The sequence below is a fragment of the Eubalaena glacialis genome, chromosome 9, assembly GCF_028564815.1.
Source record: "Eubalaena glacialis isolate mEubGla1 chromosome 9, mEubGla1.1.hap2.+ XY, whole genome shotgun sequence".
NCBI lineage: Eukaryota > Metazoa > Chordata > Mammalia > Artiodactyla > Balaenidae > Eubalaena > Eubalaena glacialis.
The window spans coordinates 56760228-56774988 of record NC_083724.1 but is presented as its reverse complement, the minus strand read 5'-3'; the positions used below and the strand labels follow the sequence as shown (position 1 = coordinate 56774988).

Genomic DNA, 14761 nt, shown 5'->3' with positions numbered 1-14761 from the left:
CATATTTCATTTGATGAGTCTCCCTAGTGAGGATGGCAAGAAAAACTAATCAGTCATTTTAAGAATTAACAGCCAGCCACCTGGGACGGCCTGAGAGCCCCGTGCAACGCGGGAAATTTAGGCGCCGGCGCCGCTCAGCTAGTCTTGAAGTTCTCGCGAGGTCCGCACGCGAAAATCAGAAGGTCGCCAGGTGCGCACGCGCAGCCGTGGGGCCGAAGGCAGTTAGGGCCCTCGTGGACCTGTCTGTATTGGCGGTCCAGGGATGCCGCGGCTCCTCTGTTTGTGTGTCGGGCTCCTGCTGGTTCGGGTCTCCCGTGAGCTGAACGACATTAGTCGAGCCAGGAAATTGTGCGGCAGGTATCTACTACAAGAAATAGTAAAACTGTGTGGCAGTGTTAACTGGAGCCACATTGAGGAGGAAAAGCCTTTCACACAGCTGCTTTCCCAGGCCTCGGAGAAGGTTGAAACCTTCATCCCTGACTGGTTGGAAAGCTCCCAAACCACTTTCCCGGTCTGGAGGAGAGCGACAAACCCAGGTAAAAATGTAAACCAAAGGCATGTTTTTTCATCTGTGTACATTTCTTATTCCCGAATTTGCTCTGCCAGGCATGGAACTTCTACAGGAAATGGAATTTGTGCCTAATACATATACAAAACCTCTATGAAGTTTTTTTTTTTTTTTTGGTAACTTGGAGGAAAGAAGTGTACACATGTAAGTCTACACATCTGTATAAGAATGCTGCTGTTTCCCTTGCTTTCCCTTTCTGCAGTGCCCTTGTCACCTGGCAAACTCCATTTTGTCCTTCAAAGCCTGATTTAGGTATCATTTTCCCTGTGAACTCATCACTGACCATTTCATAGCTACTCACTCCATTCTCCATTCTACCGCAATATCTAACACATAATTCTATTTAACTATTTATATTTAACTGTAATCAGGACCTGCTACATAATTGGCCCGGCCTAGTGCAAATAAAAATGCAGGGCCCCTTGTTCGAAAAGCAGGAAAAACCGTTAAAGTTACTAAAATATATAGCTTTTTACCTTTCTTGTGCGTATCTCCTCTTCTCAAACACATGGTCCTCTGTCCCATCAGACTTCACATACAAGTCAAAAGATAAAATTATTGAGAATTTGAAGACTGAGACAACAGAGCATTAAACAAAATGCAGGGTCTTTCTAAGCACTAGGCTTGTGCTACTGGCAAGTCTCGATCTCTTAAGGCCAGCCCTGTATGCCATACCATATTATAGGGATTGCTCATGTATGTTTTTATCTGAAATGTCTAGCAGAGGGCTGAGCACAGGGTATGTGCTTAATATGTATTGAATTTATACTTAATGTTTTTAAGCAGTCTTTAGGAAGAATATTTTTGTTTCAGATCCATTCTTCTGTTTTTACATTTTGTGACTAACACGTTTTAGTCCCAGTATGTTTGCCATTTTAAAAGAAAATGCACTTTATTTGTAGACTGTGGTCTATAGAGTGTAGTGTCATTGAAGTTATTGCCTTTATAGTAATTCAGTTGATTCGAGTTGGACAAATTTTGCAAAAGTCAAGATTTCCGAAATTAAGGAAAGGAGTTAGACTATCGTGCCAAAAGAGAGACCCTAATGTAGATGACTGAAACAAACTAAAACATTGCCTAGCACATTATAAGCACTTATTCTTTTTTTTGGTTTGAGGTATAGTTGGTTTACAATATTAGTCTCAGGTGTATAACATGGTGATTCAAAATTTCTATAGATTATATTCCATTTAAAGTTATAAAGTATTGGCTATATTCTGATAAGCACTTATTCTTCTTTAATGAGTGAATGAATAAAACTTATAAGATTATTGCTGCTAAGAGAATAAAAATGTTTTTATTGACGTGTATTTGATTTACAATGTTGTGTTAGTTTCAGGTGTACAGCAAATCGACTCAGTTATATTTATATATAATATTAGTTTAGTTATTAGATTAGTTATATATGTATATTTGTATATATTCTTTTTCAGATTTTTTTCCATTATAGGTTATTACAAGATATTGAATATAGTTCCCTGTGCTACACAGAAAGTCCTTGTTTTATTTATTTTATATATAGTAGTGTGTATCTGTTAGTCCTTTACTTCTAATTTGTTCCTCCCCCCTTTCCCCTTTTGTAACCATAAGTTTGTTTTCTATGTCTATTTCTGTTTTGTAAATAAGTTCATTTGTATCATTTTTTTAGATTCCACATATAAGTGATAATCATATGATATTTGTCTTTCTCTGTCTGACTTATTTCACTTAGTATGATAATCTCTAGGTTCATCCATGTTGCTGCAAATGGCATTATTTCATTCTTTTTTTATGGATGAGTAATATTACATTGTGTGTGTTCCTTTGGCTTTTAAGTAAAAATAAAAGACACTTTTTTCATTTTCACCAGTAACTGTTGAACAATGTATTCACCATTTTGTTCCACTACCCTCTGCATTTTCCAGGCAACTTCATAATTCATCTTCCCAAAACTTTATATCTTTCTGAGCAAAGAACTGTTCCAGGTGCCTTTTACAATCTTCCAGGGAATTGAAATTTTTTCCATTAAGAGAATTTTGTAAAGACCAAAATAAATGGAAATCTGAAGGTGCAGTGTCTGGTGAATACGGCAGATGAATCAGAACTTCCCAGCCAAGCTGTAACAGTTTTTGCCTGGTCATCAAAGGGACATGCGGTCTTGCGTTATCCTGATGGAAGATTATGTGTTTTCTGTTGACTAATTCCAGACGCTTTTCGTTGAGTGCTGCTTTCAGTTGGTCTAATTGGGAGCAGTGTTTGTTGGAATTAATCGCTTGGTTTTCAGGAAGGAACTCATAGTAGACGACTCCCTTCCAGTCCCACCATATACACAACATCACCTTCTTTGGCTGAAGACCGGCCTTTGGTGTGGTTGGTGGTGGTTCACTTGCCCCACGGTCTCTTCCATTCCACTTTATTGTACAGTGTCCACTTTTCATCGCCTGTCACAATTTGTTTTAAAAACGGAATGTTTTCATTACATTTCAGTAGAGAATCACATGTGGAAATATGGTCAAGAAGGTTTTTTGCTTAACTTATGTGGAACCCAAACATCAAAGTGATTAATATAACCAAGCTAGTGCAAATGATTTTCATTGCTTGATTTGGATATTTTGAGTATGTCGGCTATCTCCTGCATGGTATAACGTTGATTATTCTCAATTAATGTCTCGATTTGATCGCTATCAACTTCAACTGGTCTACCTGACTATGGAGCATCGTCCAGTGAGCAACCTCCAGCACAAAACTTCGCAAACCACTTTTGACACATTTGATCAGTCACAGCACCTTCTCCATACACTGCACAAATTTTTTTTTGCATTTCAGTTGCATTTTTACCTTTCTTGAAATATTAACAAAGCATAATATACCGAAAATGTTGCTATTTTTCTTCCATCTTCAATATTAAAATGGCTACACAAAAATTCACCAATTTTGATAAGTTGTGGGTTTATTTTAGATTTTTTTTGGTGTGGACAATTTTTAAAGTCTTTATTGAATTTGTTACAATATTGCTTCTGTTTTATGTTTTGGTTTTTCGGCCGAGAGGCATGTGGGATCTTAACTCCCTGACCAGGGATTGAACCCAAACCCCTGCATTGGAAGGTGAAGTCTTAACCACTGGACTGCCAGGGAAGTCCCTGATAAGTTCTTTTTTTTTTAATATATGCTGATATGACAGCTGTCACAATACAAACTAACAAAATTGTTTCGAATGAAGTTAGAGACAACTAAACGCTACCAGAGCCATCTTACGGGAAAAAACAACAAAAACTAATGAACATTTTGGCCAAACCAGTAATTTTTAAAGGAACCTCCATACTGTTCTTCATAGTGGCTGTACCAATTTACATTCCCACCAACAGTGTAAGAGGGTTCCCTTTTCTCCACACCCTCTCCAGCATTTATTATTTGTAGACTTTTTGATGATGGCCATTCTGACCAGTGTGAGGTAATACCTCATTGTAGTTTTGATTTGCATTTCTCTAATAATTAGCAATGTTGAGCACCTTTTCATGTGCCCATTGACCATCTGTAGTCTTCTTTGGAGAAGTGTCTATTTAGTTCTTCTGCCCAGTTTTTGACTGGGTTGTTTGTTTTGTTTTGTTTTATATTGAGCTATATGAGCTGTTTGTATATTTTGGAAATTAAGCCCTTGTTGGTCACATCATTTGCAAATATCTTCTCCCATTCTGTAGGTTGTCTTTTCGTTTCGTTTATGGTTTCCTTTGATGTGCAAAAGCTTATAAGTTTGATTAGGTCCCCTTTGCTCATTTTTGCTTTTATTTCTATTGCCTTGGGAGACTGACCTAAGAAAACATTGGTATGATTTATGTCAGAGAATGTTTTGCCTATGTTCTCTACTAGGAGTTATATGGTGTCATGTCTTATATTTAAGTCTTTGAGCCATTTTGAGTTTATTTTTGTGTATGGTGTGAGGGAGTGTTCTACCCTCATTGATTTACGTGGGGCTGTCCAGCTTTCCCAGCACCACTTGCTGAAGAGACTGTCTTTTTTCCATTGTATATTCTTGTCTCCTTTGTTGAAGATTAATTGACTGTAGGTGTGTGGGTTTATTTCTGGGCTCTCTATTCTGTTCAGTTGATCCATATGTCTGTTTTTGTGCCAGTATCACACTGTTTTGATGACTGTAGCTTTGTAGTATTGTCTAAAGTCTGGGAGGGTTGTGTCTCCAGCTTTGTTCTTTTTCCTTAGGATTGCTTTGACAGTTCTGGGTCTTTTGTGGGTCCATATTAATTTTAGGATTATTTGTTCTAGTTCTGTGAAAAATGTCGTGGGTCATTTGACAGGGATCGTATTAAATCTGTAGATTTCTTCCAATCCAAGAGCATGGGATATCTTTCCATTTCTTTGAATCATCTTCAGTTTCCTTTATCAATGTTTTATAGTTCTCAGGGTATAAGTCTTTCACTCCTTGGTCAGGTTTATTCTTAGGTGTTTTTTTTTTTTTTGATGTGATTTTAAAAGGGATTTTTTTTTTTTTTTTTTACTATCTGTTTCTGATATCTCATTGTTAGTGTAAAGAAATGCAACAGATTTCTGTATGCATCCTACTATATTGCTAAATATTGTATCCTACTACCTTGCTAAATTTGTTTAGCAGTTCTAGTAGTTTTTGTGTGGAGTCTTTAGGGTTTTCTATATAGAGTATCATGCCATCTGCATATAAGGGGAATGAAAACTTTTAAAGACAGAAACAATAGAAAGCATCAGACTGAATCGTGATCATTTTCCACCATCAAAACCGCCTACATATAAACTCACTTTATCCTGCTCTTACAAAGAAGGAATTGTTTCTCACCAGTCTCTAAATTGTACCTTAGTTCAGTTGATATTCACACTTTAATGTGTATATGAATCACCTGGGGAATACTGTTAATATACGGATTCTGATTCAGTAGGTCTGGGGTGGGGCCTGAGAGTCTACATTTTTGTAAGCTCCCAGGTGATGCTTATTCCGTTAGTTGGACAGCACTCTTCGAGTAACAAGGGACTAGTTCACTTCTCTATTTCTTCATTATTCTTTTCTCCCAGAAATGCAAGGTGGACCTACCCTTTCTACTTCATGTTCAGTGGGCATTTCTCTCACATCAAATACTGTGCTTTCATTACCTATACCCTAGTCAAAATTTTACCTTCAGTCATCCAAGCTTGAGTTTGTTATTGAAAAAGAGTTTAGAATCCTTTTTCTCTACAAAGCCTACTCTGGAGGAGACTCTTTTCTCATTAATAAAAAGTCAACTTTAAAACTCAGAGCTAATTAATGACTCCTTTGTCTCAGGTATTATTCACAATCCCCTGAAGGAGAACATGTCATTAATTCAATGAGGAGGGATCTGCAATGAAACAGGATTCGTAGGAAATGAAAATACATCTGATAATATTTCAGAGTTCTCATACCCATTAAACATGTTACTATGGGAACTATATAAAGGACAGTTTGCTGAAGTGGAAATATCATGTGGCAATAAAACCATGGTTGTTTTAAAATATATGGAAGAATGAAAAATGGATTTAGGTTATCAATATGAATGGGTATTAAAATTTAAAGAATTCTTAATCTATAAGGAAAGACGACATGTAGTCTGTCCTATTAATTTCCAGTGACTAATTTAGAAGTTGTAGAGAGGTATGTGTTTCCAATATAGAATTCCAATGTAGAACATATAAGTATGCAATTTCTTTTACATGTGAATGTTGCTGTAAAGTTGATTAATTTTTATTTAACTTATATCAGCAGAATATATTTCTATATTAGATCAAGTCAATTATCAACAATTTTAATCTTCTGATGATCTATTTGAGTCTGACACAGGAAAAGATAGTTTGATACACTGATATTCAAAAATGCTTTTTTTCAGGACTACTCATGCATAAGTTGAATTTGAGATGTGTGCTTCTTGTTAGTGGATCCTGAATGTATGGGCCATGTCTCATGCCTACCTCATAGTGTGGTACCATGAAGCTAACGTCATATTTCTAAATTCTGGCTGAGTATGGTGCTGCCTAACTCTTAGTGCCAGGTGAAATCATCAAAGTTTCATCACCAGTTTTTCATAATCCATAACCCCTATTCCAGTTAGATAGGCTGTATTCCCCCATTCTTGGTCTTCATTCATCTGTTCTTGTTTTTTGTTCATTTGCTTGTTTCTTTAGATATCATTATCACAACTGGCTATGCAGAACCTCTCTATTTATATATTAATTCAACAAAATTTGTGTGCCTGTTGTATATTAGGTGTTATTCATGCTGCTTGGGATATAAGAGTGAACAGTTTCACTCAGGAGGCAGTGAAGGTTCTTGCCTTCATGAAGCTTACAGAATAGTGAAGATAGACAATAAACATAAATAAATTATATGGTATGTTAGAAGATGATTAGTCTCCACGTATCTCCTTTCTTCATGCCCATTCTCCTCCTCCCATAGGCAGCCATTCCAATGTTTTATTATGTATTTTTGTTTGCATACGTTTTATTACAAATTGTGCATTATTTCCTGTACATGTATTTTAAAAATATATCTAAATGGTATTTGAGATCTGTATCTTATTATTGCTATGTGAACTTTTAGTCATTGCTTCAAACTGCTGCATAATATTCATACGCATTCCTCACATTTTACTTATTCTTTCTCCTAGTGATGAACATCTAACCTATATAGCCTTCAACTCCCTGCCACTATAAATAACACTGCAGTGAGCATCATTGTATATGCCCCCTTATGGATCTGTGTGGACATTTCTCTGGGATATATACCTAGGGGTAGAATTGATGTATCATAAAATATATGTATGCTTAATTTGCTTGAGGTGCATTCAGATTGCTTTGCAGAATGGCTACACCAATTTATAGTTGCACCACTAGTACATGAGGATTCCTGTGTTCTTGTATCCGTGTCAAGAATTAACATTATACAATTTTTAACTTTTGCCAGTGCCACAGGTGTGAAATAGTGTCTCATTTTTGTCTTAATTTGCTCTGAATTTGAGCACCTCTTCATATACATATTAGCCTCTTGGGTTTCTTTTTTCTGAAAATTTCCTGTTTATACATTTTGCTCACTTTTTGTTGGAATTGTCATCTTCCAATTGATTTGTAAGAGTTATTCAAAATCTAGATACAATAGTAATCAGCTGTAGGTTTTAGATATTACAGATATGTTCTCCTATTCTGTCATCTGTCTACTGGTGTTTGACAGAAAGTCTTAATTTTTATACAATTAGATGATAAGTGTTTTGCCTTATTGTTCATACTTTCAAAAGTATGAACAAAACTTTCAAAAGTCTTAGAGGTTCCTTTTCTGTTCTTCTGTTAACTTTATAGTTTTACTGTTCTCATTAGGTCCTTAATCCTGGGGCCCATTTTTGGTTCTGTTCTGGCTAGGGATACTATCTTAGTTTTCTCAGTGTCTTACTTTTCTCTACATGAGGAAATAATTTTCTGAATACCATCTACTGAACAATCGGTTTTTTCCCATTGATTGTAGAGCCACTTTTATTGTTTATTAAGTTTGTCTGAGATTCTTATTTTATTCAGTTGGTCTTTTTGTTTGACTTTGTATTATTACTACACTGTTTTAGTACTATGACTCTGTAGGATGTCATTTATCTTGGAGAGCAAGTCTCCGATGTTTATTTTTTTCCCTTAAGATTGACTGAACTAATCCTCTGCCTTTATCCTTACATATATATTTAAGAGTAAGCTTATTGAATTTATTTTATAAAAATCCATCTGGAATTTAAGTGGGATGCATGGAATTACAGAGAATAATTTGAAGAGAATTGACATCTTTCTACCAAAAAGTCATCCCAACCAAAAACATGGAATATCTTTGTATTCTGTCATTAGAATTTTAAAGTTTTCTCTATAGAGACTTTCTGTATTGTTGGTTAAGTTAATGCTTAATACTTGAATTTTGTTGCTATTGTAAATACTTGTTAATTATATTTCTAGTTAGTGATCATTGGTTAGAGAAATACAGTTGAGTTTTATAGGTTGATTTTAATCCACTAATTATGTGGAACTATCTTAATAGTTTTTTGTCACTTTCTAAACTTTATACCACTCTTCCTTTTTTTTTTTTTTTTTCTTATAGCATTTGCAAGGAGTCGTTACAGGTTTTTGAGCAGAGGAGTGACATAATTGACATTTTAAAGGGATCACTTTGACCACTGTGTTGAGGATAGACTGTAGGGAGGCAAGAGTAGAAACAGAGAGACCTGTTAGGAAGGTATTAGAGAGGATAGCATCTGGATAAGGATGGTAGCAGTGAGTGGAAACAGTGAAAACTGTTATAATCTAGATATATTTGGGCAGATATGATGTGAGATATGAGAAAAAAGAAAAATCAGGAATTACTCCAATATGTTAAAAAAATATGTGATTTCAGAGTTTTTGCTTTGAACATCTGGAAGGATAGGGTTACTATCAACTGAAATAGGAAAGGCCTCAAGTGGAACAGGTTTGGAAAACAGTATTAGTAGTTCAGCTTTGGACATTTTGAGTTTGAAAAGTTCAGGTGGCATTTTAAACATGTTGAGTTTGAGACATCAGAGTGGAGATGTTGAGTAGCAAGTAGGATATATGAATCTGGAGTTTGGAAGAAAAAATTTGCTTGAAGAAAGAAATTAAGGAGCCATAGGTATATAGATAATTTTTTAAGCCATAAGACTGGATGAGATCATGAAGAAAGTAAGTATAGATTGAAAAGAGTACCAAGGACTGAGCTCTGGGAGACATCAACATTAAAAAAACTGAAGAGGAAGTACTTGCAAAGGAGGTAGAAAGGTGCAAATAGTTAGGTGGGAAGGAGAGAGAATGTGGTATCCTGGAAACCAAGTGAAGAAAGCATATCAAGAAGGAGTGTTGTTTTATTAGTTAAATAAGATGAGAGTTGGCTGTTGAATTTAGCAATGTAGAGGTCGTTTGTGAGCTTGATAAGAGAAGTTTTGGTGGAGTGATGGAATAAAAGCCTGTATAGAATGCGTTTCAGACAGAATAAGAGAAGAGAAATGAATTAATAAATACAGAAGGAGTTTTGCTACAGAGGAGAGAAAAGAAATTGGATGAAGCAGGGCCAAGAGAAGTGTTTCTTGTTTTTTTTTTTTAAGTGGGAGAAATAGCACATTTGTTTGCTGATAGGAGTGGTTCACTAGAAGTGAAAAAATAATGATGAAAGAAAGATAAAGAGAAGCACTGCTGGAGTGATATCCCGGAGTGGGCAGGAGGAAATAGATCTAGTCCGTAAGTGGAGGAATTGGTTTTAGAGTGGATAATTCATCTATGGAAATACTTAAGAAGGCAGAATTATGGGTACGGATGTTAAGAGATGAGTAAAAAAACGGTGAAGGGAGCAAATACAAGTTCTCTTCTGATTGCTTCAATTTTCTCATAAAGTAGAAAGCAAAACCAGCTGAGAGTGAGGATGGGAGTCTATTAATATAGTAAATTGCATTGATAGATTTTGTGATCTTGCATTTCTGGGATAAACACTTTCTTAATATATTTGTAAAATACGTTCATGGATTCAGTTAACTAATACCTTATTTGGGGCTTTCAAACAAACATTTGTAAGTGAAATGGGCTTATGGTTTAAAAAAATGTTTTTAATTGAAGTATAGTTGGTGTACAATACTATATGTTACAGGTGTACAACTTTTATATTCCATTTATAGTTATTATAAAATATTGGCTATTATAAAATATTGGCTATATTACTGGTATTGTACAATATATCCTTGTAGCTTATTTTATACAAAATTGTTTTACCTCATAATCCCCCACCCCTATCTTACCTCTCCTCCCTTCCCTCTCCTCACTGGTAACCACTCATTTCTTCTCTATATCTGTGAGACTGCTTCTTTTTTGTTATATTCACTATTTGCTGTATTTTTTAGATTCCACATATAGTGATATCATACAGTATTTGTCTTTCTCTGTCTGACTTACTCCATTTAGCATAATACCCTCCAAGTCTATCCATGTTGCTGCAGATGGCAAAATCTCATTCTTTTTCATGGCTGAGTAATATTCCATTATATATACATACATACATATATATGTGTGTGTATATATATATATATATATATATATATATATATATATATATATATATATCTTACATCTTTTTTTATCCATTTATATGTTGATGGACACTTAGGTTGCTTCCATATCTTGGCAATTGTAAATAATGCTGCTACGAACATTGGGGTGCCTGTATCTTTTCAAATTAGTGTATTGTTTCTTCTGGATATATACCCAGAAGTGAAATTGCTGGGTCATATGCTAGTTCTAATTTTAGTTTTTTGAGAAACCTCCAGGCTGTTTTCTAGAGTGGCTACACCAGTTTACATCCTCACCAACAGTACGAGGGTTCCCTTTTCCCCTCATCCTTGCCAACATTGGTTATTTGTGTTAGTTTTGATGATAGCCATTCTGGTAGGTATGAGGTGAATATTTCACTGTGGTTTTGACTTGACTAATTTCCTTGATGATTGGCGATGTTGAGCATCTTTTCATGTGCCTGTTGGCCATCTGCATTTCCTCTCTGGAAAAATGTCTGTTCAGTTCTTCTGTACATTTTTTGATTGGGTTGTTTTGTTTTTTGATGTTGATTTGTATGAACCGCAGTTGTATCTGTATTGTAGTCCTTTTTTTCCTAGTGTATTTTGTTCATTTTCATCTTTTTTTTCTTGATTAGTCTGGCTAAAGTTCTATTTTATTAATCCTTTAAAAGAACCAACCTTTGGTTTTCTAAACCTTTATATTGTTTTGTTTCTATATTTCATTGATTTCTTTCCTTCTTACTTATTTGGGTTATCTCTGTCACTCTTTCTCAAATTCATTGATTTGAATACTCATTTTTAACCTTTCTTGTTTCCTGATGAGTACAGCTTGTTTCGCTTTAAGTCCCTCTCCAATTTGACATGTACTTTTCATTAACTAGTCTCTAGTTGCCTTCATTCATGAACAAGTTTCCTTCTTACTGTCTGCCTTTTTTTTCCCTTTAAGTGACAGAACATGGCACATCGCATCCAGGAAGGTCTTTCTTCAACCTGCCTAGACAACCTAATTCACTTTTCCCTTCAGTGTACTCTGTTCATTGTGACACACTTTGATTGATCACATATTTATCTGTCTTAGATGACATTATTTATTTGCTACTTTAGAATAGATTAATATCTGTCCTAAAGTTTTACTATTCCGCATTTCGTCTTAGGCATTTATTAAATACAAAGTTATTACAGAGTATTCTAATAGGACTGTCACTGCAAGAGACGGAGTTTCTTCTAAATACCCTCAAGAAAAAAGCGGAGGATAGTTATTATAAAAACAAGATCTGGGGCTTCCCTGGTGGCGCAGTGGTTGAGAGTCTGCCTGCCAATGCAGGGGACACGGGTTCGAGCCCTGGTCTGGGAAGATCCCACATGCCACGGAGCAGCTGGGCCCATGAGCCACAATTACTGAGCCTGCACATCTGGAGCCTGTGCTCCGCAGCAAGAGAGGCTGTGATAGTGAGAGGCCCGCGCACCGCGATGAGGAGTGGCCCCCGCTTGCCACAACTGGAGAAAGCCCTCGCACAGAAACGAAGACCCAACACAGCCATAAATAAATAAATAAATACTTAAGGAAAAAAAAAAGACTTCCCAGAGCCTTTAGTGTATTAATATTTAAAAAACAAAAAAAAACAAAAAAAAACAAGATCTGTAAATGGATCTGGAAAGGCCCTGGAAAGCCTAAGGAGTCAAGTCAGTGCTAAAAATCACCTTCTCTCTTTCTCTCTCTGAATCTTTTCTCCTTTAATATCTATGTTCCTTTATAACTTTAGCTTGTCATGATAAGCTTCATAGTATCCTTTCAGTTTTGGTTCTAACTCATCTTGTTCTCATTACTTCTTAATTCTAATTTTAAAGAGAGGAAATCTGATTGAGCCAACTTATTTTTCACATGGCATGGATTGCTGGCCACTGTAGTAGATTGGTTTGTTTGGGGTCAGGTGCCAACCTCCTGACTATTAATCTGTGTATATAAGGTGGAATCACCCCATGACTGCCTAAGGGTGACTCTATAGCAGTGGCTAGAGGCAAATATATACCCCAAAAGGGACTGTAGATGGGCAAGGGCAATGATGGAAATCCAACAAGCCACCAATTAATTACCTTCTGGTGTTATTTTAATATATTATCAGTAATATTGAGTGAGAGCAGTATAATAGAAATAATCAGTGCATTGAGCATATCACTTCTCCATTTCTTTATATTTCAACAAAAACCAAAATGGCTTCTACTAACCACTTAGTTAAAAATGTGCATAAAAGACAAATAACTCAATTAGAAATTGGCAAAGGATTTGAATAGACATTTCTACAAGGAGGATATATGATAAGCACATGACAAATGCTCAACATCATTAGTTGCAAGGTCATTGCAAATCAAAACCACAATGGGATACCACTTCACATCCATTAGGATGGCTCTCATCAAAAAATGGAAAATATCAAATGTTGGTGAAGCTGTGTAGCAGTTGGAAGCCTAGTGGTGGGATTGTAAAATGGTACAACCACTGTGGAAAATAGTGTGGCGGTTCCTAAAAAAGTTAAACAAATTTACCATATGATCCAGCAGTTCTACTCCTAGGTATATATCCAAGAAAATTGAAAATGTGTTCACACAAAAACTTGTATGTGGGTGTTCAGAGCAGTGCTATTCATAATAGTCAAAAAGTAGAAACAACCCAAATGTTCATCAACTGATAAACAGGTAAACAAAATGTGATACATCCATACAGTGGAAAATTATTCAGCCATAAAAAGAATAAAGTATTGCTAGAGATGCTACAACATGGTTGAACCTTGAAAATATTATGCTCAGTGAAAGAAACCAGACACAGGCGGCCACATATGGTATGATTTAGGCAGATCCATAGAATAGAAAGTAGATTAGTAGGTGCCAGGGGCTGGAGGAAGAGGGAAATGGGAGTGACTGCTAATGGGTGGGGGTTTCTTTTGTGGGTGATAGAAATGTTCTGGAATTAGGTAGTGGTGATGTTTGCACAACCTTGTGAATATATATTAATTGTATACTTTAAAATGTTGAATTTTATGGCATATGAGTTATATCTCAAAAATATTTTTTGCATAAAAATGTGCAAACGTTTCTAGGCCTTTTTTATAGGAAAACAATACCTACAACTATTTTAGTTAAAAATATACATTGCTTTCAAATAACCATTTTACTAGTTAAAATGTGATTACTTGTGTTTTCAAAATTAGCTGACTCTAGTATTACAGCATTATGATTAAATTTGCAGCTAAAGGAAGATTTTAATAAAGTAGGATTTTTTTCTTGTCTCTCAACAGTCTCTACTTCTGCCTCTCAGGAAGAAGCAATAAACAATTTGAAAATGCAGTCACTGCCTGAGCATCAGTACAAAAAGGCCAACTTGCCTTTTAAGACAAGACAAGAGATATTTTCCTCATCACAAGATATCAGTCCATATATTCATGAGATTGTAGAATTTCAGAAGAAAAATACAAACAAAATTAAAACCTTAAGCAATCTGTTTTGGGGGAATCACCCCCAAAGAAAACGCAGAGGATACTCAGAAAAATGTTGTCTGAAGGGATGTACAAAAGAAGAACTTATTATTGCATGCCTTCCATATATTGATTATAAAAACTTAAAAAAGCATCAGCAGTTGTGACTGAGATATACTAACCATCATAGGAATTATACTAACTTAATAAAAAGCTTAATATATTTTACTTTTATTTTATTTTATTTTTTTGGTGATTGTCCTTGTAAGTTCTCTACTGTGAACAACATCTAAATGTACTTGCAAGCACTTGACAATATTTTATGGTGGTAATAGGAATCTTAGTATTTTCTTTGGTGCCCTATTTTTCATATATTTTTATATTTGAAGAAGATGTTACTGGACATGGCATGATCATTGTAGACATCTAAGAATTAACCTGTTTATTCTTGTCATTATGATTGAAACTCTCTTAAGCTACATTTAAATGGATTATGGAATGTTCTGCATTCCATGTTTATGATATACAGACTGGTGCCCATGACTATTACGCTCACTCCAGTATGCTAATACATCTGTCCTACCAATTTAAAACTAACTAACCAACTACTACTCCTAGTAGGAGCTCTTATACTGTAATAGTAGGTACATTTTTAATTC

General features: G+C 35.4%; 1 protein-coding gene across 1 annotated transcript; it reads left to right on the top strand.

Annotated features, from left to right (window-relative positions):
- The first annotated feature begins 262 nt into the window (after positions 1-262).
- Positions 263-14269, top strand: INSL6 (insulin like 6). Its single transcript, XM_061199038.1, has 2 exons — positions 263-536; positions 13926-14269. Exons 1-2 carry the CDS (start codon positions 263-265, stop codon positions 14267-14269), a joined length of 618 nt encoding a protein of 205 aa, XP_061055021.1.
- Positions 14270-14761: the final 492 nt, after the last annotated feature.